Below are 24941 nucleotides of genomic sequence, written 5' to 3' on the forward strand. Positions count from 1 at the left end.
TTTCTTGGAAAGCCCTACTATATCAAAGTTATATGTTAGGAGGTATGACAGCCTGCTTTCTATTGTGTTGACTTACAGCATGTATACTTCTTGATAAGCACATCATTTAAGGGGTTGAATAACCTCCGGCACCTACTCTATGGTCATACACAAGGAATAGAGGATGGACATAACTTGTAATAATTTTTAAATGTTATGGTGCTATGGAGTGATAATGGTAGATATGCTGAGATTAGAAGTGAGGAAAGTATAGAGGCGTCGGTGTCTTCTTTGGATCTAGATGGTGTGAAGCCTGATCACTACACATAAATTTCAGAGATATTGATCTCCTTGGGCTTTTTATATAGGCCTGATTTACTATACTGTCGCTTCATGTTATTGAGGTCTAAGGATGTACCCACGGCAAAGCATTGGCTGCTTGCACAACAAGCAGGTCTTTATCTTCTGAAGACAAGTGATTTTGCTCTATCCTACGACGGTTCTATACGAAGTATAGAAGCTCATAGTGGTGTTTCATGGTTAGGGGACCCGTTGTCTTGCTATTCACCATTTGGCTGCTGTTGCTCAATGTTGGCTAGTGGTGCTATCACCTAGTTGTGTGGTTTACAGGAAGAAATTGCAGACCCTAAAGCTGAGTGCCACTTGCGTGGTCTTTTAATGGCATCAAATAATGTCAATTATTTTATGAAGACTTTGGCATTTATGGGATTTAGGTAGCTAAATGCACTCCAAATATACAATAACAATTACAATGCAATAAAAATTATGTGGGGATTGGTAAATGGCACTGCGGTGCAACCACGGTACCAATTTATGGCTCCGTTGGTGGATATGTTGAGGACAAAAAAAGTACAGCTAGAGAGAAGCACCAATGATTTTGCACTTGGCAATGTGATTTGCAGAGACGTTGATGGATGAGGAGAGAATGGAGCTATGCAACAAACTTGGCCTCCATGATATATGGTAGAAGTGAGATTTAGTAGGTGTAGATAGAGAGCTTTAGCTGGCATTGTTTGCTTACCATATATGGACAAAGTCCTCCTTGCCTATATTGGCAATACATCAAGACTATTAAGAAATTATTAACAAATGCAATTTTTTATGCCTATTATACCACCAAAAAAAAACTCAATTTCCATCAATATTAAAATTTGCTATTGATATATAATAGTTGGATGTTCATTTTATCTTACTGTCAATAGTTAGTGTGGGGGGACCCAAAATAAATGTTTTTTATTCAACAAGTATTAACTATTGATATGATGTAAACAAATTATATTTGTGTAGTGCTCAAAGATGTCTACTGGTGGAAAACAAATGCCAAAGATGCTAGAAAAAAAGGTAAGCAACCAATCTAGAGAAATCAGCCAGCAAAATAGCAGCTCTAGATTCAACCAATGTAAGAATAGAAACTAGCTACGTAATGCCAAGTAACAAAACACAAAAAAGAGAGGCTTTTGAGTTGCAAGTTATAATGATAAAAGCTATAATTCCAAAGATGTAGAGAGTCATATTTGAGGTCTTGGTTTTAAATCGTTATGGCACGTATGACATAAATAAAACTCATTGTATCTCAACATAAGAGCAGACTTAACATACAAAGATGGTCTCACCATGATTATATTGCTACTAGATAAGAACCTCATTGCTAAACATGAGGAATTAATTAGGCCAGGGAGCTACATAAACATTGAGAATTTTTAGATTCCTAAGAAGAAGGCAGAATGGGACAAAGGTGATTCAAGTTTTAACTTAAAAATAATAGGTAGCACGTTTATCACGTTGCCAGCACGAGTAATTTGAGTTGAGATTTTAGGAAAATGCATCAATAGCAGAGGTTTTGCAAAATCCAACCCATACACAACTGCCACAATTGTTGTTGTAATCTTGGAGGATGCTAGAGCACACGAAAGCGAAAGATTTTCAACTCACTATCTAAAAGTTGCTGATGGGACAAGTGCAGATGACTGCACAAGTGTAAGTGTTCATTAGACTACAACATCGTTTTTCTTTCTTCTTCTATCATCCTTTCCCATCTCTAATTCTTGACTAGCTATTTTAGTTACTTTTCCTTTTATCATGGTCTATTTTCTTTTCCCTCCTCACTTGCTTCTTTTCTACGTGGTTAATATTTTATAGTGGCCATGAACATATCAAAGATGAAATGCTTTCACTATCAAACGATGGGCACCCTTCCCAAGAAAGTACACCACAAAGAAGTAGTCATAGTTTGCAAGCTATTCAATAGCAACCCTAGTAACGGATCCCTCTATAATACAGTGATGGTGGTTAGCTGAAGCTTATCAACACTATGCAGGCCAAGAAAGCAATATTGAATACGTGAGTGGCAATGCAACTTGCAATCAATGATTGGAAGCCTTGCAAAAATACGAAAATAATGCCTAATTTATTTCACAGTCTGGTTTGTGTAGGTATATGGTGAACTGACATTCGCGCAAAGTGCTTGCCCATTTTTCACCGCATGTTCACTTTGCAAGGTGCCAAGCGGCTTGCAAAAAATAGGAAAAAGCATTTGAAGTTGTATGCACTACAAGAAACATGTACATTTGCCACTATTAATCACATGGTTACAATAATTAAATAAGACAATGGTAGGTGAGTCTAAGTAAATGTTAGAGATCCTTGGATTTCTCCACTGCTTGGCATAGACATTCCAATTGACCAATACTTCAAGAAAAATGAGAGGGAGTTCCACCAAGCAATTGGCCAGCTCGCGTGGATGGGGAGTTTGGCTTGACACTTGGAAATTTGTTGACTGCTTACACACCCGTTGGAAGCCTCGATGATAACAAGGGGCTGCAGGATTTCAAAGATGTGTAAGAACCTTTTGTGGACGTTGCTAGTTGAGTTACTAATACAAAAGCAATGATTTTAGCGAATAGGGTAGACACTTTGTGGTTTGACAAATTGAACAACACATCAGGGAAAAGGGAAGCAAGCTTAAGTGAATTAAAAAAAGAAGTTGTTTGTGTGCATATTATCCCAAACAAGGCTGCAAAAAAAGAAAAAAAACAAGGCATGCTATTTACAAAAAGAATATCTAGACAAAACTACAACTAGAAGGGCTATTTTGCAAAGAAAGAAAAGGAAAACTAAAAAGCAGCATCTCCTTAAAAGGCAAAGACATATCTTCTTTTTTGAATTCCGTGTTGCTTTAAGTTTCCTTTTTACCTAATCTCCTATAGAGAGAAGTTTGAGAGGGGGAATTGTGAAGAGAGAGAAAAAGAAAGAAAAGCATCATTCCATCACAAAAAGAGACATGTCGATTGATGATATTTTGCTTCAACAAGGGCTATGTCATGTGAGCGGCTATACGTACATAGTGGGTGATTGCTTATTTGATGCAATAGCATATTTGATGCATGGAATCATGCCACCAAAAGCAATCCGTGCTACGACAATTGCAAATTTTGTGTCATCCTTGCATCATAGTGATAACGAAGCAATAAACTTCTTGCAAACATACGTGCCCTTGGATTTCATATATGAACAACACAAAATGTTTACTCATAATGAATGCTTTGCGTGAATGAGCATTCCAACAATTGATGGAGGGTTACAAGGCGATCACTTTGCTATTTTTTGCATTTCAAAGCTCTTTGAACAAAAAATACGTGTATGGTCATTCGTAAACAAAAAGGTGTATTGGCAATTTGGGGAGAAATATATGTCAGATCCATTGCAAATCTTATAAAATGATACTCTCCAACACGCTTCTCACTTTGAACTGATTATTAAGACAAGTACACTACCTCAACCCCAAATGCCATGCAATACACCCCAAAATTTCTTAACTAAAACGCAGGGCTCTATCACTGAAGCATACAGAGATCTATCAAAAGTAAAACAAAAATTCAGCAGGATGAAGCAATTGACCTTGTGCATTGTAAACAAGGTTTGCAAAACATAAGGAATAACAAATATAATTCGTACTAAGAAATCCTTTAGAGGTGCCAATTATCGCTATGACATGGGAAGAAATGTTCAACTCGAAGCAAACCTTGGTATGAGAGGAAGAGTTTCAAGAGGCGAGAGTTTTTTAAGAGATGGAGAAGCATGCTAAGACATCTCAATTGCAAATAAGTTCTAGAGAACCCTCACCCTCTTCTTCAAGACCTTCTACCAGTATTGATGAGAGCAAACACTCCATCAACATTTGTAAAAGAAGAATTTGATGAGGAAGATGTAGATAAATTTATGTTATTTCTTTCGGTTAAGGTTTCTAGATTAACGATCATTAATAAAGATTAAGTATTTGCTTATTGCGATTGTCAACCTTCAATCGAAATTGATCATTTGAGTTGCAACCCTTGGGCAGCGGACAAAAAATGCAGGGGGCTTCTTCCCTTGGACACTACATGGGGATGTTCTAGAGGCACACATTAGTGTGCATTCAGCACTCTCACCTCATCAAAAGGAGTTGATAACGTGTAGGGAAATATTAGAAGTGATGTCTTGTCATACCTTTAAGTCCAAATGTATGATAAATGTATTTTGGTGAGGCAAGATGTTGCTTTTTCTACTTAAGATCATAAGGAGAATCTTGACAACTATTCTACAATTAACTTGTTTTTGTTGTATTGTTTTGAGAGCCATATTTTTTTGTGTTGGTACTTACACCCAATAGACATCTCATGGAGAACACTTTCTCCCTTCCTGTTGATGCCATCTCAAGTGTGGGCCCCCACTGCTATTTAATATTGTGTAGAGATGATTCTAGGGCTTAGTTCATTATGGTAAAACTCCATTGATTGGTGGGTGAGTTGTATTATTCCATATTAGGCATTAGCTCAATGGTAATCTCTTACACAATCCACAAATTTCTTTTCCAAGTAGACAAATGGCCTTGAAAACTGGTCAGAAGGGAATTGTTTTGTTCTTGATTCTTCCATAGGCCTTTACTTATGAGACTTGATTTATACAAGCATAAAATTTTCACGTATCCTGATGGATGAGTTTTAGTTTTTACATAACCCACCCAATGAGTTTTAGTTTTTACATAACCCACCCATTTTTGCATTTTTGGTCCCATGGTTGTCTTCCCCAAGCTCTGAATGCCCACTACATCAATGTTTTAGCCATAAAATTTTGTTCGGAACTGAGATTACTGATAAAATTCTAGTCTTCTTGAAAGAGTCACAATAATGCAAACAAGATCCAAATTTAAGTTTGAAATAAAAAATTATGGCCAAAACAAGTCTTGTAATCCTTAGTTGACAAAATTAGCAAATGCAGGTCTTCAAAATTTCCCGCAACTTGAAAAGGATCTCTCTGTAATTCAATTTAGTAAATAAATTCGACATGAAATTACAAATCTATCAACTCATATTTTAGAAGGGGAATTATCAAGCAAACCGTGTGATAACCAATTATGATATGTAACCACATCAATGATTTGGTACAAATAGTCATGCGTGTTGAAGATTGGTCAAGCAAGGAATTGACATTTGATCACAAAATGATGAATTGGGATGAGAAGCTTTGCCCTTGATTGACAAACCAATCATCATAATCAACGATTGACAAACCAATCATCATAATCAACATTCAAAACAAATACTTGTTGTCAACAACATCCCAAAATAATGCATTATGATGGGAATATTGTGGGAATCTATGTAATTCAATTTGCTCCACAAAAGCATGAGCAAATCATCAATGTTTGTAGTAGATGTAATTTTCAGCAAATGTTGCAAATGCCTACATGTCATCTTTAATAATTGCAACAAATTAACAAATTACACATCAACCATGTATTCAATTCGTTGTCAATGCCAATCATTGAAACACACAAAGTGCTATCAAGACATATTCACACTAGTTAATGCAAATTGTCAATCTTACTTCATCGTCATCGTAGGCTGTTCCCACCATGCCCAAACAACCACCAACCCGAACAAAAACTTTCTATTATATTGATTGATTGGCATTTGCATCTATAATAGCTTGAATCCACTATAATTATGCTTCCTTGTTGATGATTCCATCTACAATATCAATAGATGCTTGCATTTTCTCGCTGTCTCTGTCAACTTTCCCCACAAGGACATACTAATACCTTTGATACCATTATTAAATCTAGAACTCAATAGAATCGTCAACTCAATGATGAAAATAAAGACTCACTTTTACCTCCTAGCCTAGGAAGATCACTCTATGCATGCCTACTAGCAATGTCCAAAGCACCCACTACCACCCCCTTGCCCAATGGTCACTTACTAAGTGCGTGCTAGTCCACTTTGGACTCTTAGCACACTTAGGACCTAGGGCTAGTACTAACTTCCCTAATTGTCCTAACTAGGCACTACTGCCCTTAGCGTCACTCAAACCCCACTAACGAGTGACCATTACATAGTCTCCTAGTTTCCTGACCCACGGCAAGGGGTAATGTCATACCACACTATTATTTGTGTAATAATTATTGGATACTTGCAAATAGACCTCTTGCAACCTTCCTGTCACTACTCTATATCTTGGTTTCTTCTCAGCCTACAATGCATTCCCATTCGTACTACCCCTAGCTCATTTATATTTGCTTGCATACTATGGCTCAAAAACCATATCAAGCTTGGCAACTTGCTTGATAGTTTGTTGCTCATGGGCGGTCATATTAAACGTCGGAGAAGGGTGCATATGTCATGCACAAAGAGGGAAAGTCTCCAAAAAATTTCTGCTCGATGGGACGCTTGTTGCTTGCTTGATAATGGCTTGTGCCACCTCTTCTACTTGACTAACCTTTTCCCCAACACACATTGTTGCTTTGCCACATCGATCAACATGAAAATCATCATGGTGTAAGACCGTTGTTATCAATGCATGGCAATGAATCTGGAGATTGCAAAGGCATTGTATTCAACCCATACTACTATGTGGTGTATGTGCTTAGAGAGAAATAGCTGGTGCTGAATGTCAGAAAACGTAGACAGAGGTTGCTTGCTGTAGCCAATATTCCTGTAGGGCAGGAAACACAGAATGCTTAATTCTAATCTCGCTCCTTTTCTTTTGTGCACAAAAGTGAATGTAGTTAGAGATAGATAGGGTACTGCCTAGATGTGGACCCTTGGCACCACAAAACTGTGTTCTACCTCCGCTGGCACCTCTAAAACTGTGTCAGCCTGCGAGCTTCAATGGGCTGCTTTGATGCCACGAGAACAGGTCTCCTTGCTGCTCTGGATGCAGCCAATAGTGAGACATTGTTCACCCTCTCCTTGACCTCTCTGCTCCTCTGAAGTGTAAGGCACAGGTGAGCCTGATTACTGGTCTCCTTGCTGCATTGGTAAGCAGCCAAATATGAGGCACAGATTGAATGAGAGACTGCCCCAAGCAGGGGCCTGATGTCAGATCTTCACACACCCTCCCCCCCCACCTGCTCTTGTAGACTTTTCTCTGCTGCTGCAGACCTGCTTGTGTGCCTATATAAGGCGGCAGACCCGCCTTTTTCTGGGTCCTGCCCCATTAAGCATTCTGCATCTATACCCAACCTGACCCACAAACTGGGTCGGCTCAGTCTGTGGTACTGCTGCTGTCAGCTGAGCTACAGCAGATGCTGAGGCACCTTTGTCTGGCGGCCTGCTGTCCTACCTGATGCAGGGCTGTCCTGCCCATCGCCTGTCCCAAGGCAGCCTTCCGTGAAGCCCTGACAGTAGCCATGTTACAGCATATCTCTCTGTCCACATGGAAGCCTGCTTTGTGATCTTTGTTCAGCCTTCCAACCTCTCTCAGAACCCTGTCTTGCTTCTGGTCAACCTCCCCCATGTCCTCATCATTTGGGGGCTCATAGGTGTGGAGGTGATCCCACACCCCCTCTCACCGACCCACCATGGGCCAACACCCACTTGCCGATGCAGATGTTCCATCAGCTCCAATTCCCAGCTCAGTAGGTACATGCACAAGCCTAGTTCGCAGCATTGGCAAGCAGTGAAGCAAGTCTTTCGATACTTGAAGGCCACACAGCATTTGGGTTTATTATATGGTTCACAGGCCCCACTTGTTTTGCATGCATTTATGGACAGCGACTGGGCAGGATGTTATGACAATAGGGTGTCACATAGTGACAATTGTTTCATGCATCCCTTGGTTCAGCAAGAAGCAGCCTACAGTTGCTACATCAAGTTGTGAAGCTGAGTACAGAGCAGCTTTCACAGCTACAGTAGAGTGCGTTTGGCTTCGCAAGCTACTTGCAGATCTTGATATCATTCAGCCCGACTCTACTACAATCTACACCGATAGCCAGAGTGCTTTGGCGGTGGCTAGAAACCCAATGTTTCATGCGCGCACAAAGCATATTGAGGTCCACTATCACTATGTTCGAGAGCGACTGTCTGGTGGAGACATCCAATTGTCCTATGTTCCCACCGAGGACAACTTGGCAAATCTCTTCACGAAGGCTTTACCACGGCCCAATTTTGAAGCCTTTCGACATGCTTTACACTTGGTTTCTTTTATTACGTGAGGGATCACTCTGTACTTATCATAGGTTGCTATATCCCTCTGTGACGAATATGTGCAACCATGATGTAGTTTCCAAGTATTCCTGAGACATTTCCAGGATACTTCAGCCATACCATGGAGGAGGATTTGTTAGCACTTAGCCCTAGTATGAGCCTTGTAGGTCAGATCAACTCTATGAGTTGACTTCATTGGTCAACCATATGGTTGACTTGGGGCCATATAGGCCACCCTTTGTATTTCCCTCTTATCCATTTTGAGCAGTACTACGTTTTGCTCCAGCTTGTTGTTTGTGTAGCCGCGCTTCGGAACCCCAAAGGACGGTAAACCACAACTATCTTTGATCACACCGTCAATTACAGCCGCTTAGCACCCAATTAAACACACCACATCAAATAGCATAAAAGAAAGTACAGGTGAGGCTAGAACACCGCTGCTCAATGATCACACAGTAACACCGATTGGCTCCAAACACTTGGCGCCCCTTGCGGTATTTCTTTATTCTTCTTTAGTGAAAAGTAATAGCAAACTTACAACCAGGGCGCACCCTGAACTGTTCCCACTGGCTATCATTGTTCACCGGCCCACACTAGGCACACCTGCATCAAACTGGCAAACTGTGCATCCCAACTGCTAGAGCAAGGTATAGGCATCCTCTGACCTCAACAACCTGGTCTCAACCTAGGGAATCCCGTAGAGAATCTCAAAACAGAGAAGTAGAAATCAATCCCACAGTGAAAACAAAGAGAAAATGGGCTGGAAATCCGGGATTGCGTGCCCACAGCACGGGCTGCAACCAAAAACACTTGCTCCTCACAAGAACAGTTCCCGGAGATATCCAGAACCCTACCAAAGACCTCAAAACAGAGTTTCACAGCCTGAAACCCTAAATTGCAGCAAGAAAAACCAGCCTCGGGCTGAGTACAAGCACCGGACGCCTACAACAGGGTTTGTACAAGCTGTACGGACTGTCCATACAGTCCGTACACAGCCCCTGCAGCCTGGAGAAGGTCTGTACAATCTGTACGGAGTGTTTGTCAGTCCGTACAGCCTATTAAATGCGCCGTACAGCAGCAAAACAGCACCATGATGGGCTCCAACAAGGCGCAAAAGGTGCTCCCGGACTTGGACTGCGTGCAACAGGGCTGGAGGGCAAGGAAACAGAGGGGCTTTCAGGAACTCACTGCTCCTCCAGGCCAGTCTCCCATGGCCAAACTGGTTACAAACTTAGTCATAGCTTATTTGCTTACAAAATTCACGTCCCCGTGACATACCCCCTCTTGAAACAGCAAACATAATGGTTTGCTACTCCAAATTACAGCAAATAACAATGAAAGAGAGAGGGCATGAATAACCCTTCCAATGATATACAATGATATACAACTGGCCATGAACATATGGTCTAGGAGAGCACGTGAATCCATCCATAAGTCCACGCATAACCAACTGGAGTGACTAGTACACTCATCATAAGGGTCTCATGGCAGAAATACTGTCAGCCAATAGCACCTCAGGTGAACATGAAGTATCACCAAGCGACCCTATGATACCCTGTGATCTGTCCCTCCTGAGGAGGTGGAGGCATGACCCCCCTCGAGAGCACCAGGTACTACTCCAGACCAATGCTCGGCTGAACCTGTATGTCCCTCGACCGCAATCGGCATAAGCTGGAATGCATCCAAATAGAGCTGCACTAGCTCAGGTGAATCTGCCAGTTCACCTTCCTCCAACCACTTCGCATCCAGCGCTGAATAATTTTTAACTTTACCAAGTAGCGACGCTGAGTGCAACGCCGTACTTTCCTGTCAAAGTGTGCCAAAATCTACTCAGAAATAAGCACCTCATCAAGCTCTTCAACCTCGGGCTGATCCTCATGAAGCATATCATCTGGCACTTCACCATGAAAAGGTTTCGACAAACTAACATGAAAGGCATTATGAATGGTCCAGTGATCCGGTAGCTTCAACCTGTAAGCTACATCATTTATCGGTGCCAAACCTTGGAAAGGACCATAGTACCGCATCAATTTAGTGTACAGTTTATCCTTGCCTTTCATCTTCTTTAGTTGTGCTTTCTGAAAATGCAGCAGCACCCAATCTCCTTTCAAGATCATTTCACGGTGGTGCTTATCTGCTGCCCTTTTGTGCTTATCTTGGCTTTTCTGGAGGGCTAATTTGACCTTCTGATAGGCAACATCCAGACTTTCCACAAACCTGTCCGCTTCAAAAATCTTCTCCTTCGGGTGCAAAATGGGTGAAACCTTGCGTTCCCCTGCCACAATTTCAAAGGGTGCTTTTCTTGTGGAAGAATGCACCGTATTATTGTATGCAAACTCGACAAGTGGCAAAAACTGCTTCCAATTTGATTACTGATCTGAAACAAGCACTTGAGGAGATCTAGGGCAGTGGAATTCGCTTCTTCCGACTGCCCATCTGACTCTGGATGAAAAGAGGACGAAAAATTCATAGATGTACCCATGTTTTCAAAAATACTTCTCAAGAAAAGACTAGTCATCCTAGGATCTCTGTCACTGACAATTGATTGAGGCATCCCATGATGTTTGAACACATGCGACATAAAAAGTCTTGCCATTCGATCTACTGTAATCTTTTTCTTTACTGGAATGAAATGGGCTTGTTTGCTGAATCTGCAAATTATAGTCCATATCCCATCATGCCCACTGGATGTACGAGGCAAATCAAATATGAAATCCATGGCAATACTCTGCCAGGGCCTATCTGGAATAGGCAAAGGATGCAACATTCCCGCTAGCTTTTGCCTATCATATTTCGCCTTCTGGCAAGTGATACATGCCCTGACATAGGCAGCCACATCCTTTCTCAACGTAGTTCCACAGCCTTAACTGTAGCCTCAATACCTCTATGACCAGCGTATGGCGGAGCATGACTTTCTGTGAGAACCTTGTGCCTAAGCTGCTTGGTGACACAGAATCTCCCATGCATCATCATAAAACCATTCTTAAGGGCATGATGGTCATGCTTTTGCCCAGCCACAAGCTGTTCATGTATCCGTGAAAAATCAGCATCATCTGCATACTGATCTACCATGTCATCCAATTCATTGTGATATGAAATGGTCACTGCTGAAACTAGAGGCTTTTTAGACACTGCATCTGGATGTGGGCCTCCTCGAAAGAGCATCTACTACCACATTTTTATTGCCCGGCACATGCACAATCTGAAAATGGAACATAGAAAAAAATTGGTCCACCGCATGTACTTCTCGGACAGCTTTCTCTGAGTGAGAAAGTACCTCAAGGACTGATGGTCTGTCTGCACATAAAAATCAGCACCCAAAAGGTAGTGCTTCCAAGTGTGTTACGTCAGCTATAATCCCGGAATCATCTGGTGTGGTTATGGTGAAGCGGGAAACCAGAGGGCTCGACAGTGCTTGCATCAATACAGAGTGCATAAGTAAGGCCTAAATGGGCATAGAGACTCTAAGGTCCACATGGACACATGGCACTCAAGAGAACACCATGTGGCAGGCACTGGGCTAGGAGGGAGGATTCCAGAAGGAACTTGAAGAAAAGCAAGTTCATGTAACCAAGAGGGGAATCTGTGGCAGGGTGGAATGTACTGAGCTGAGCCCTCTTTACGGTGATGCTTCATTGGTATCAGAGCCAAATCGAATGGATTGAGGAGCCGTTTTAAGAGGTTTTTATGCGCAGCAACGACAAGAGGAAGGTACTTGGAATAAGAGTCTGAGCCCCAAGGCAAGGCAACCCAAATAAAACGAGCTACTGTTTTATCGATCTGCACAACCCTGTTAATCTATAGAGAAGGAGTTCAATAGCCCAATATATCTATATACGACCGAGAGTCCAGAGGCTTGCTTATAATACGAGTTCTGCCAACTTCTGCGAACTGGAATTGGCGTTGCAACAGACCCATGAATCGATGAAGAAATGACAGCACTACCAGCACAATTGTCCTGGGGAGAGGCGCTCTAAAACATTTGCAAATCCGACCTTAGAAGTTCACATGGCGTTGGAGTTTTGACGGCCAATGGAGTTTATATGCGCTATAAAGGAGCCGTGACCCATCATCTTTACTGCTTTGAAGAAACCGTCACGGAAGTAGCTCCGCCTCACTAAAGCTGTCAGAGATGATGTACATCTGGGCTCTTGGCTACTGCCTGTTGGCTGCTGGTTTCAAGTACTTTACGGTCCGTCTCTTTCGTCTACAAGGAAGATAAAGCTCGACATGCGGGGAGAATAAGGTATTTGAAACATTGAGAGCAGGAAGCCGTGCCACATCAGCAAAGGTCATTCAGGCCACATCAGCAAGACTATTATACTCCTCTCCAAAGTCTGAACCCCTTTGCTTTCCAAAGGTCTTAAAGTTATTTTCACTGCCCTTTTTCTCTTCAAGTTTCATTACCTATAACTCTTCCAAAACTCCTTAGCCTCGCCAAATTGAAAGAAGAAGAAGGTGTCGAGGAGTTTGAAGTTCTACATCGAGGGAAACGGAAGAAGCGGGATCGAAGGATTGTGAATTGAAAGAAAGTGAGAAGGCACGAATCAAAGAATCCAACGCCTCGAACAAATACCAAGGAAGTGGGCATCACATTTTTCTCTCTGACATAAAGCGCTTTGCTTTATAATTTCTGGAAAATATACGTCTTTATAATGACCACTTCAAAAAAAAATGGTATGGTTAGAGAGGCCGAGGAAAGGGCTAGAAAGGGAAAAGCAATAGTCGGAGAGGAAACACATGAGGTACAAACTGAAAATTTAGAGAATTATGTGGAAATGGAGGATATTGATTACGGTGATTATTAAGCTCCATATACGGAATTCACTAAACTTGAAACTCGAACGCAAAATATAGAAACACTGCTAGGAGATATCAGTGAAACACTAAAAACTCTAGCTGAAGCTATAACTAAGATAGCCGATTCTCAATCGGTATCTATTACTGAAAAATCACCGGTTTCTCCTAATCAAGTTGAGAGATCCACCTCTCAACTTAGAGAAACCTCGAACATCCTTAAGGACTTAAAACCGCCAATTTTCAATAGGGAAGAATAAAGATGCGATTAATACGTTCTTGCAAAAATGGCAAGACTTCCACCGACTCACGAATACACCTCTTGAAAATCAAGTCGTGGAAGCAAGTCTTTCAAGTCTTCCTAAAAGAGTTTTTACCGGAAAATGAATTAGAAAGAGTGTGGGAGGCTTGGGACAATTGCACTATGGGTAAAAACACTCTAGTCCAATACATAGCGAGCTATAGGAAGATAGTCCTTAAGCTGAAGGGAATTGATGAATTCCAAAAGGTAAGGGGTTTCATGAGAGGTCTTAAAAACACTTATAAGGTTGAGGTGAAAAGAAATTCTCCCAAAACCTTTGAGGAAGCCATTAAGTATGCCCAAATATATGATGATACGACGGGGAAATTCAGAGTTAGAACTTCAGAGCAAACATGTTTTGTTCCAAAGTTGAATAAATTTTCCAATTTGAAAAGGAAAGGGCACTTTAAGGAGGTTCCTCAAGCACCACCTAAGAAACCTCAAACACAAAATTATCCTCTCTTGAAGAAAGAGGCAGGCAAGAAAATCTTTGCTTCAAATGTTTGGGCAAAGACCATGCTGCTTGGAACTGTCCTAAAAATAAACCAGCGGGAGCTAAAGCCCCAAATAGACCTCCACAAAGACAAGTGCATGCGGTGCAAGTGTTGCCGCTTAATGGTACTGAAAAGTACACTAAGGTAGAGGTCTATCATGAGGATAGCACCCACATGTGCTGTCTATCATCGGCAATGTGATAGCCCACCTTTGGTCCTCATGATTTAATGAGGATGCATGGAAAAATTAAGGGGCAAAGAGTAAGAGCGATGGTCGATGATAGTGCAACACATAATTTCTTAAACTACTCGTTAGCCCCCTTTGAACAGCTTGACACTCACCCACAGTGGCCCTCTGACCAGCCTCAGCCTTTGAAGTTTGGCATCAGTTCAGCCCTCTGGGAAGGTGTTCACGCAGCGCATCAGACGGGCAGTCAAGACAGTGAACAGAGTAAGGTTTAGGGTCTGTTTCAACAGCTCTTTTCAGTTATCTCTCACAGTTTTACACAACTCATTCTCAGCTCTTTATTTCCACCTCTCAGCTATCTTATAGGATCTATCACTCCTAGCTTTCACTCTCTCACTCACGCAGTAACCCTGCATTCCCGTGGACAGCACAAGCCTCTTCCTTGCCTTACAGAAGCATCCTACATCGTCAGTGTGGACAGCATCAAGGTCTCGGTATTGGTCGGCGTTGCCTCTCAAGTCTTTGGGTCTGCTCTACGTGTGCACAGTGAGCTCCATGCTCTCTCGAAGAGTGTTCTTTGTATTTCTCAGTTCTACGCAGCTTCACCTTCTAGATAGGGTAGTTATCCCCATCTAGTTTGCCTGCTTCTCAAAGTTTGGAATCGGTACATGTGTTGCCATTGAACTGAAGTTCTTGGAATGAACAGATGCAACCGATACAACAACAAGCAACCCCTCACTATGGCATACATGTTTGATTCTTGGTCACCTTCCTTCTTGCAAAGGTACCTGTCCTTCAGACGTAGGAGTTGATTTCCAAGAACTTGAATTGAGATCTCCTTCCAAAAGTTCTCACCTCCAAGCTCCTCAAGGCTCTGATACCACATTATGAAATATAGATGGAGGTTGCTTGCTGAGCCAAAACTCCTGCAGCAGCGAAGATTGTGTATAGAAACATAGGCCAGCAACCACACAATGCTTAATTCAAATCTCATTCTTTTTCTTTTGTGCACACAAGTGAATGCCGATAGAGATAGATGCAGACATAATTATTGAACCATGCACAGTAAGTAGAAACAGTAACCAAAATTGCTCCAATAGACAACAAAACCTCATGCAAAGGTGTGCTCAGCGTGCCACCATCTAGCAGACAGGGCACTGCCTAGATGTGGACCCATGACACCACAAAACTGTGTTCTATATCCTGCTGGAACCTCCAAAACTCTGTCAGCCTGCATGCTCTAATGGAGCTTGGATGCCACATAAACAGATCGCTCTAGATGCAGCCCAAGTTTGAGGCACAAGGTGTGCCTCATTCCTGGCCTCCTTGCTGCTCTGGATGCAGCCCCAATAAGGTAAGCCTGATCCCTGGCCTCTTGCTGCTCTGATATGCAGCCAAACATAAGGCACTGAGCGAATCAGACACTGCCCCAAGCATGGGCATTTTCATAGGCTAGAGCCCTGCTGGACTGGCCATGATGACAATGGAATTGGAGGCCATTACTGCACTTCGATTTTTAACATGGGAAGTATGCTTATTTCAGATGAAGGCTTTCTCCCTCAGAGATGTGCATGAACTTGTACCTGTGCCTGGCTCTGTCCACATTACTACATTTCGGCTTTGTCCCTGGCCTGCTTCTGTTGCAGAGAAGGCTTGGCTAGAGTTATCTCAGTATATGCCTCCTGTACAGCTATGATTTGGTTGTAAGACTCTACATTCTCTTTTGGGTAAGGTCACATAGAGCCAAGGTCTGGGTTGTACTCTCTATGTTTTCCATTTATACAATTCACCCTCGTATTAGGGTTGGCTAAATCCATTTCCTGATCAACCGTTTTCCTTTGAACTTTATTTCAAGAAAGAAAAAATCACAACCGAATTGAATATGATGAAGACGTCTGTCATAAGTGCAAGCACCACGTCCACTAAAATCACAAAAAAGGTCACAAACTCTTAATTCGCAGAAATCACAAGCTTTGCAGGTCTGCATTCATAGAAATTAGAGACTTGATTTCTACAAACGGTTTCACGCCACCTCATTGTTAGCAACAGATTCACCATCGTGTAAAAGCAAATCTGACTCAATTTCATCCTCCTCTAAATATGCCTTACTTATCTTTCCATCATTTCAAATAAGAGGGAGACCGGCAGTGTAGATGCACTAGCTTCACAAGCAGTCCCTTGTTAGCAACAGATTCACCATCTTGTAAAAGTCAATCTGACTCAAGTTCATCCTCCTCCTCTAAATATGCCTCACCTATCTTTCCATCGTTTCAAATACAGGGACACTGACAGTGTAGATGCACTAGCTTCACAAACAGTCCCCACAAGTATACTTTCCTTCCTTGAAGACATGAGAGCAGTTTGCATCCCTGACAAGGATAATCAGCTGCACATCAGTGTAGTAACTGCATAACAATCAATACAAACATGGAAATTCTTAACGTGTATAGACTTTCCTTTGGGCGTATTGATTAGGGCACACATGATATAGTGTGCCCAAATAACCCATCTTTTGGGGTATAAACGGACATTTCTCATAGCACCCAATGTAAATCTGGGACACATCAGTCCTCATTTTGAGGGAAAGCTGATCTAGCTTTGCATATATCTGTTTGCTTTGATTATTCTTGTATCTGCCACCAAAAATGAATGCACAAGCTCACAAACTTGGCTTCTTCCATGTTTGTTCTTCCACCTCATTGTCTAAACCTCCTCCTCTTCCTCCTGCATGTGAGCATCTGCATAGATGTTAGACATCAAGACATAAGCTGCAACATCCTTTTCATCCAATTGCACTGCATATTCAAAAGCCAGTTTTCCAAGGTTCACATAACCCCACTTTTGACAAGTGGCCAACACCGTATGCCACACTGCAAGATTAGGATGGAAAGGCATCTTCTTCACCATTGCTACTGCCTCATCTAATTGGCCTGCACGGCCAAGGAGATCAACCATGACAGTGTAATGCTCAATAGTTGGAGTGATGCCGTAGTCTTTGCTCATGGCCAAAAAGTACTTCTGGCCCTTATCTACTTGCCCCGTGTGACTGCATGCAGTAAGGATGATCGAGAATGTGACAACATCTGGCTTTATCCCTTCTTCTCTCATTCTCTCAAGCATATGGAAAACAATTTTACTTTCTCCTAGCTGGGCATATCCTGCAATCAGTGCAGTCCATGAGACTATGTCTCGTACCGGCAGCTTGTCAAACGCCTTCTGTGCTTTTGCAAGCAAGCCACATTTGGCGTACATATCCACCATGGCATTGCCAACAACAAGATCCCTTTCCAGCCCCTTTCTGCGAATCTCAGCACATATGTTTCTGCCCTTGTCTATCAATCCTACACTGCTACAAGCTTTCAAGCTGTAAACAAATGTGACAGAGTCTGGAGAGAGACCCTCCAGTTGCATCTGTTCGAAACAGTTTAGCACTTCCTCACCAAGCCCCTGCTCGGCATATCCTGCAATTAGAGCATTCCACGAGACGATGTCTTGAACAGGCAGTTTGTCAAATACTTCCTGAGCTTTTGCAATTGACCCACATTTGGCATACATGTCCACCAAGGTGTTGCCAACAAAAAGATCTCCTTCCAGCCCCTTTCTGGCAATCTCGGAGTGTATTTCTCGGCCCTTGTCTATGGCTCCTATTCTGCCACAAGCTTTCAAGCTGCAAATAAATGTGACAGCATCTGGAGAGAGACCCTCTACTCGCATTTGTTCAAAACAATTCAGAGCCTCCTCGCCAAGCCCATACTCAGCATATCCTGCAATCACTGCATTCCATGAGACTGTGTCTCGAACTGGCAACTTGTCAAAAGCTTCCCGTGCTTTTACAACTGAGCCACATTTGGCATACATGTCCACCAAAGTACTGCCAACAAAGATCTCACTTTCCAGCCCCTTTCTAGCAATCTCACCATGAATTTCTTGGACCTTGTCTAGAGCTCCTATGCTGCCAGAAGCTTTTAAGCTACAAACGAATGTCACAGCATTTGGAGAGAGACCCTCCAGTCGCATCTGTTCAAAAGAGTTCAGAGCTGCCTCACCAAGGCCATGCTCAGCATAGGCCGCGATCAGTGCATTCCACAAGACTACATCTCGAATTGGCAGCTTGTCAAACGTTTCCTGTGCTTTAGTAAGCAAGCCACATTTGGCATACATGTCCACCAAGGTGCTGCCAACAAAAAGATCTCTTTCCAGTCCCTTCCTCGCAATCTCTGCATGTATTTCTTGGCCCTTCTCTATGGCTCCTATGCTGCCACAAGCTTTTAAGCTGCAAACATATGTGATAGCATCTGGAGAGAGACCCTCCAGTTGCATCTGTTGAAAACAGTTCAGAGCTTCCTGACCAAGCCCATGCTCAGCATATCCTGTAAGTAGTGCATTCCACGAGACCTCATTTCGAACAGGAAGCTTGTTAAAAGCTTCCTGAGCTTTCGCAAGTGAGCCACACTTTGCATACATATCCACCAAGGTGTTGCCAACAAAAAGATCTCCTTCCAGCCCCTTTCTGGCAACCTCAGCATGCATTTCTTGGCCTCTTTCTGAATCTTTCAACCTAGCACAAGCCTTTAGTAGAGCCACGAAGGTATACTTGCTAGGATGTACGGAATCCTTTTGCATTACGTAGTAAAGGTTGAGGGCGTGCTGTGATTCCCCACATTCGATATAACCCATGATGAGAGAAGTCCAAGAATACACATTCCGATCAACCAACTTGTTAAAAACCTGCTGAGCATCACACATGCTTCCAACTTGGACCAACATTGGGACAACGTAGTTTCCAAGAGATCTATGGTCTTCCAGCCCCTTTTTGCACATGTAGGTATACAAGCGCTTGGTATACGTTACGCTTTTCTTTGTTCTGCACTTCTGTAAGATGCACATGAGGTTCTGAACAGAAGGCAGCTGGGGCATCTGTTCCAAAGACGTGAGTGCCTCCTCTAAGGAGAGCGTTTCCCAGCCGCTTTTCTCTCTCTGTTCTTGTGCTATAGATACATTCACCCGTCCTCTAGATGTGAAGCCGGGTTTGCCACTTTCCTCCACCAAGCCCTGGTCTTGGGCCTTCGATAAGCGTTCGATCCGTGAGCTACCTGAGAAGCATAACTATAATGATAAAATAATTCAATGGGTGAAATTAAGGGCAGACATTATCCATGTAGAATTTCGACCGTACACTAAAAGACAGCTACCTGAACGCAAAAACGCTCCGCTCTCCTCGGGGAGAGTCATCGGAGAGTTACAACTCGATAGATGAGTTGCCAACCAGTCCGAGTGTGGATTTCCGCCACTTAAAAACGCCGTACCACGCATCTGAGCAACGATAGGGCTGAATAGTTTCCTTGCGGTTGCATGACAAGGATCTGGCTTACTCCTGTCCATATTCGTCTGTATAAATTGCTTGAATATTTCACATTTGTATGGGATTTGAGTCTCCTTGCATTTTTGAAGCACCGCTTCTAGACACTCAAAGTGCATCAGCTTCAAGGTGTACCTTGAAAAAAATTATCAGGAATTCACCTTCAATGTCTCCACAATGAACCTCTGAAATGTTGGTGGTGCATTTTTGAACTCGATTACGTAATCGAGTATGTCACCGCATTTAGTGATGGAAAGAGGTCTTTGGCTAGGTGATCTAGTGTACCGAGTGTACCTGTCCACATGAATCGAATACATCTCATGCCCAATCATTAATAGTTTATCCACAACTTCCCATAATCCATGAGTCTTAAGGCTGGTTACACACCGCCACGTGAGGATGGGCGATGGGCAAGGTGTTTTTACACACCAACTGCACAAATCATAAGAAAAAATGTGTTACATTTATTTCAACATAGTCCAAATTGGCATAGTGGTCAGGCTTCATGAAACCCTGTTCGTGAAATCCTATCTGGGGGTCGCAGGTCCTAATCCTTGTTTTGCGCTTGGTGGGGGAGGTTGCCTTTGCGCGGGGAAGGTTGCTTGCCCATCATGATGGACAACCCTTTTTTTCGCTACCAATTCTTTTTTGCCACGTCAATGCCACATGGGCATTCGCTCATTCCCTACGATGGGTGTCCGGGTGCCTGTGTGTAACCGCCCTAAGATTTAAATTCCTAGTCACCTTGTCAATGGCAAGATTAATCGATAGAGAGAATTATCATCACTTGCTTTCCTCTTACATAGAAGAGAGAAAAGTTGGCATATCAAGGGTCCCTAGTTTAACCAATATGTGATCCTGAATTTCATCTTTAGAGTACCCTTTTGTAACCTCAAACCTTGTCTATAATGTTGTAACATGAAAGTCCATTCCCTTAGAGATCCTTGCTCAAAAACACTGACTTCACATCCACCCTGTATGCTAGCACTATTGTGAGTCAATGAACCATTATAAATCAAACTTATGATCAATAAGCACTGCCACTCATGAGCATGCCTGAATTGTTGCTCCCAGCTCGTTAGCTTGAGAGACTTGGCTAGACCTCTTAATCCCACGTTCTAATCTACTCCCCTTGTCATATTTATCCACTTGCTAAAATGTTGGTCCCTACACATCTCATATTCCTTTCTAGGCTTCCCTATATTTCAATAAAGTTTTTGAAAACCAAAGATTCTTGGGGAATTCCAAAGTGAAAAAAGAATTGTAATAAACAAAGTAACCTTATCTTTCTATTGGTCAAGGATTTTTTTGATAAATGAATTTCCAGGAGCACTTATGAATACCAGAGAAATTGTGCCATCACTAGATGATTAGGTTTTGATTCTCATCCCTACTCTTTAAATAAGTTTTGTGCTAGGAGTAATAGGCACCCACATTATAATGAGGTGTCTAGCATACCTCCACTATAGTCTAGTGGTAGCAATTAGAGAATGGGGTGGGACACACACACATGTGCGTAGGCACACAAACACACACTCATGTTTGTGCACATGTACGTGCGCACGCACACACTTACACGGGGACCGTTGCAATCTTTGGGTTTTTCAACACTTTGATGACTTGTGCAAACATATAACATTTACCCCTTGTCATTGAGTGACTCATAAATGAGTTGCCACTAGGATTTTTCAAGCCTAACCTCACTCATAAACGAAAGCATGTGTAATACTTTGATGAAATTAAGCTTGTGTCCTTCATTTTAGAAAGTTATCCTCTATCTTGGATTTACTTTTTTGAGAAGGCAAGATTATGTCCAAGAAATAATGCTTAATTGGAGAAATTAAGCTATTACAATGACTTTAGTTAACTATCAAGCATTTTTAATATTTTCCCCCACTTTGGCTTCTCCTTGGGATGTGGAGGTGTTAATACTACATCACCACCCCTATTTTGTTACTAATGTATATGAGCAAGCCTCCTCTTAACTTATACCTTATAGTTTTGAGAATTTTTTAGGGGATAATCTAAGAAGAGATGAGACTTTATCCATTACTTTTCATTAGGCTGGGCACTAAATAAAACTAGGAGTAATGGACCTTGAGTAACACTCTCAGTATATACTGTAAGGATCATATTGTCCACATGGGATATGCTTTAATGGATAGGAATGGACACTAATGGAATGATTTACCTTGAGTAGCACTCTCTTACACAACGACATAGTATGAGCCTCCTTAAGATTTTGGTGCTTCCTAGTGGTGAGACATCATGCATTGAGAGATATTTTGGAGGAATGTTAGTCCATGAACATCACAACTCTTGTTTTACATTTTGCCCTTGTAATTGAATGGATATGAGATAATATTGAGATAGTGCCCCTTCTTGGAATTTTTTATCATGGAAAGGGACATGAGATTTGCTCGTGGTGGGTGGGAAGATTTGGGCACACTAACCTCTACTCCCACTACCAAGATCTTGATGCATTTTGGCTAAGATATTGGGGGAGGTAGAATCTAAGGAGCCTCAAAACTCATGAAGGGAATTGACACACAAAATTCAAGGAAGACATAATGCATTCCAATATCCTTTAAACCTGTGAACTTTTCTCACTGAACTGTGGATGGATGGGGAATAGTCTAAAAGTATTTACCACTCTGAACTCTGCTCATTGAACTATGGATGGCCGAGTTAAAGGAAGCAAAATGTTTTATATTTTTTGTTACCAATATGGTCGCATTTCACATTTGCCTACTTTAGATAGTGCTATGTCAAATATAAGGTGATTCCTTATCTTTGAGAGAAGTATCAATACTCTCTAAAAACATTAATCCCTTGGGTGTTATGCATATTATAGCTCACTCATGGTCTTGATTATTTATTGATCCATCCATAAAAAGACAAACTGTATCCATAAATAGGTATGAAATGAAAGATTTCTTTTGCAAACAATCACCCAAGGTTTATTTTCACCTTTCCAAGAGGTTTACTTTGCATTTTATTGTAATCAAGTAGCTCAAAACTTGGCCTTGAATAGTTTGGTCTCTCATAACCTTAAAAGGTATAGTATTTTTTACAAAGGATTTTGTCTATCTCAAATGCTCCTAGTGGAGCTATTGAATATCCTCTTACATCAATCCATCTATATTTAAATGTGCTCACTAATTTTTGATACTAATTGATCAATATGCTAGTCGATTTTTATTTTACTATAATTAGGTAGCACAAAGCCTAGTCTAGCAAGATGAAATGTATCATCTCTCATATGCCATTTTCTACAAAGGCTTTTGTTTATCTTAAATGCTCCTAGTGCACATATTGTATTAGAATACTCTCTTCCATAGACATTAGTCCTCCTGTTCAAGATTTGTAGCACTCATTCTTTATCCTCTTACATTAATCCCATTGTATATCTACGTGTGCTCGCTTACATCTTACATTAATTGGCTTAAAATTCATCATCTACTTGTATGTGATCCTCTTTTGTAGGCTATATTCTTAATGCATGCAGGTTAACCACCTTTGTTACCTTCTATGAATATGATTTACAAAGGTTAACACATTAGGTGGAGGATAAATATTAAATTCAAAATTTGAACCAACTAGAAAGAAGCCCTCTTTAAACATGTTGTCGCACCAACAATAAGCTTATGGCCACAATATTCACATTCCAAAAATGAGATAATGTTGATGCACACTCACCTACAACCGTATTTTCCTCGCACGATGTTTATCTTTATTAAAAACACTTATTTAAAATATATTTTCCTTTCAAAAAATTTAGGGTAGAATTCAGACCATGCTCTAGGTGCTTGCTTCAAGCCATACAAGGCTTTCTTCAACCTGCAAACAAACTCAGGATGAACAGCATGAACATAACCTGGTGGCTGCTCCATAAAGACCTCTTCTTGCAAATCACCATGCAAGAAGGCATTCTTTACATCCATCTGATGTAAAGACCATCCCTTTGATGCAGCCATAGCGACGACTGCTCTTACGGTTGCCATCCTTGCAACCGGACTAAATGTTTCTTCATAATCAATGCCATATGTCTGTGCATACCCCTTGACTTTTTGGAGGTTCAATTTTTTCCCTCCGTCTTCTGTAGGCCCCATGATGAAATAGGATGTATTCATCACCCTACATTTAATGCAAGAATTGACACAACTTTTTTTGGACCTGACTATGTAGTTTACATCCCAAAATTGGTGCTAAAATTGCAAACTGGGAGATTCCCATATCACACAACAGTAGCTGTCTTGTCCACTCTCAACACTAGTAAGAGCCGGTCCCCATAGACCGGTAAAAGAAGTCTTTTTGGAGGTTCAATTTTTTGCCTCCGTCTTCTCCGGCCCCATGACGGAATAGGATATATTTACCACCCTACATTTAATGCAAGAATTGACAACTTTTTTTGGACATGACTATGCAGCTTACATCCCAAAATTGGTGCTAAAATTGCATACCGGGTATCTCCATTTGCCGGGGGGTGTCCCTAGCGACCCCTTGGACTTGCTCTATTTGTCTAGTTGTGTCTCTCCACAAAAATCGGAGTGGGGCCTATTTTCCCCATCTAGTAAAACTATATGCATCAATATGTATGTATGTATGTATGTATGCATGTATGCATGTATGCATGCATGCATCCATGTATGTATGTACACACACACACATATGTATGTGTGTATGTATGTATGTGTACTAAAACTACTAAAACTATATGCATCAAATAATGTTGTTGATCAATTTTTGGCATACCCCACCAAAATCAAGATCCCCATTACAAAGAAAGGTAAGGAACACAAGTGCTTGTTCTTATGCTCATGAGACAACAAAATGCATGATCTAGGCAACCAATGGGGTCTTACTTTTGATGTTTGTATGTATGTATGTATGTATATATGTATGTACATACATACATACATACATACATACATACATACATACATACATACATACATACATACATACATACATACATACATACATACATACATACATACATACATACATATATATATATATATATATATATATATATATATATATCTATATATATATATCTATATATATATATATATATGTATATATGTGTATATATATATATATATATATATATATATATATATATATATATATATATATGTATGTATGTATATATATGTGTATGTATGTATATATATATATATATATGTATGTATATATATATATGTATGTATGTATGTATGTATGTATGTGTGTGTATGTATGTATGTATATGTATATGTTGATGCATATATGTATATATTGATGCATGTATGTATGTATGTATGCATGTATATATATATGTATGTATATGTAT

At 41.2% G+C, this 24941-nt stretch overlaps 1 protein-coding gene across 1 annotated transcript; it reads right to left on the minus strand.

Moving 5' to 3' along the window:
• Positions 1–16221: 16221 nt before the first annotated feature.
• LOC147898922 (pentatricopeptide repeat-containing protein At3g16610-like) lies at positions 16222–19920 on the minus strand. The gene is made up of 2 exons (XM_087378555.1): positions 19437–19920; positions 16222–19337 (listed from the first exon to the last, which is right to left on the minus strand). Exons 1-2 carry the CDS (start codon positions 19720–19722, stop codon positions 16948–16950), a joined length of 2676 nt encoding a protein of 891 aa, XP_087234681.1. The 5' UTR covers positions 19723–19920; the 3' UTR covers positions 16222–16947.
• Positions 19921–24941: the final 5021 nt, after the last annotated feature.

This window comes from Dipteris shenzhenensis, chromosome 8, assembly GCF_047967505.1.
Source record: "Dipteris shenzhenensis isolate YYH24624 ecotype China chromosome 8, Dip_SZ_1.0, whole genome shotgun sequence".
Lineage (NCBI taxonomy): Eukaryota > Viridiplantae > Streptophyta > Polypodiopsida > Gleicheniales > Dipteridaceae > Dipteris > Dipteris shenzhenensis.

Bases quoted from the DNA above. Each gene is read 5' to 3' on its own strand.
- LOC147898922 (XM_087378555.1), bottom strand. From the start codon at position 19,722: ATGCACTTTGAGTGTCTAGAAGCGGTGCTTCAAAAATGCAAGGAGACT. The intron at 19,338-19,436 runs GTAGCTGTCTTT...TATGCTTCTCAG, and splicing joins CGGAGCGTTTTTGCGTTCAG to GTAGCTCACGGATCGAACGC.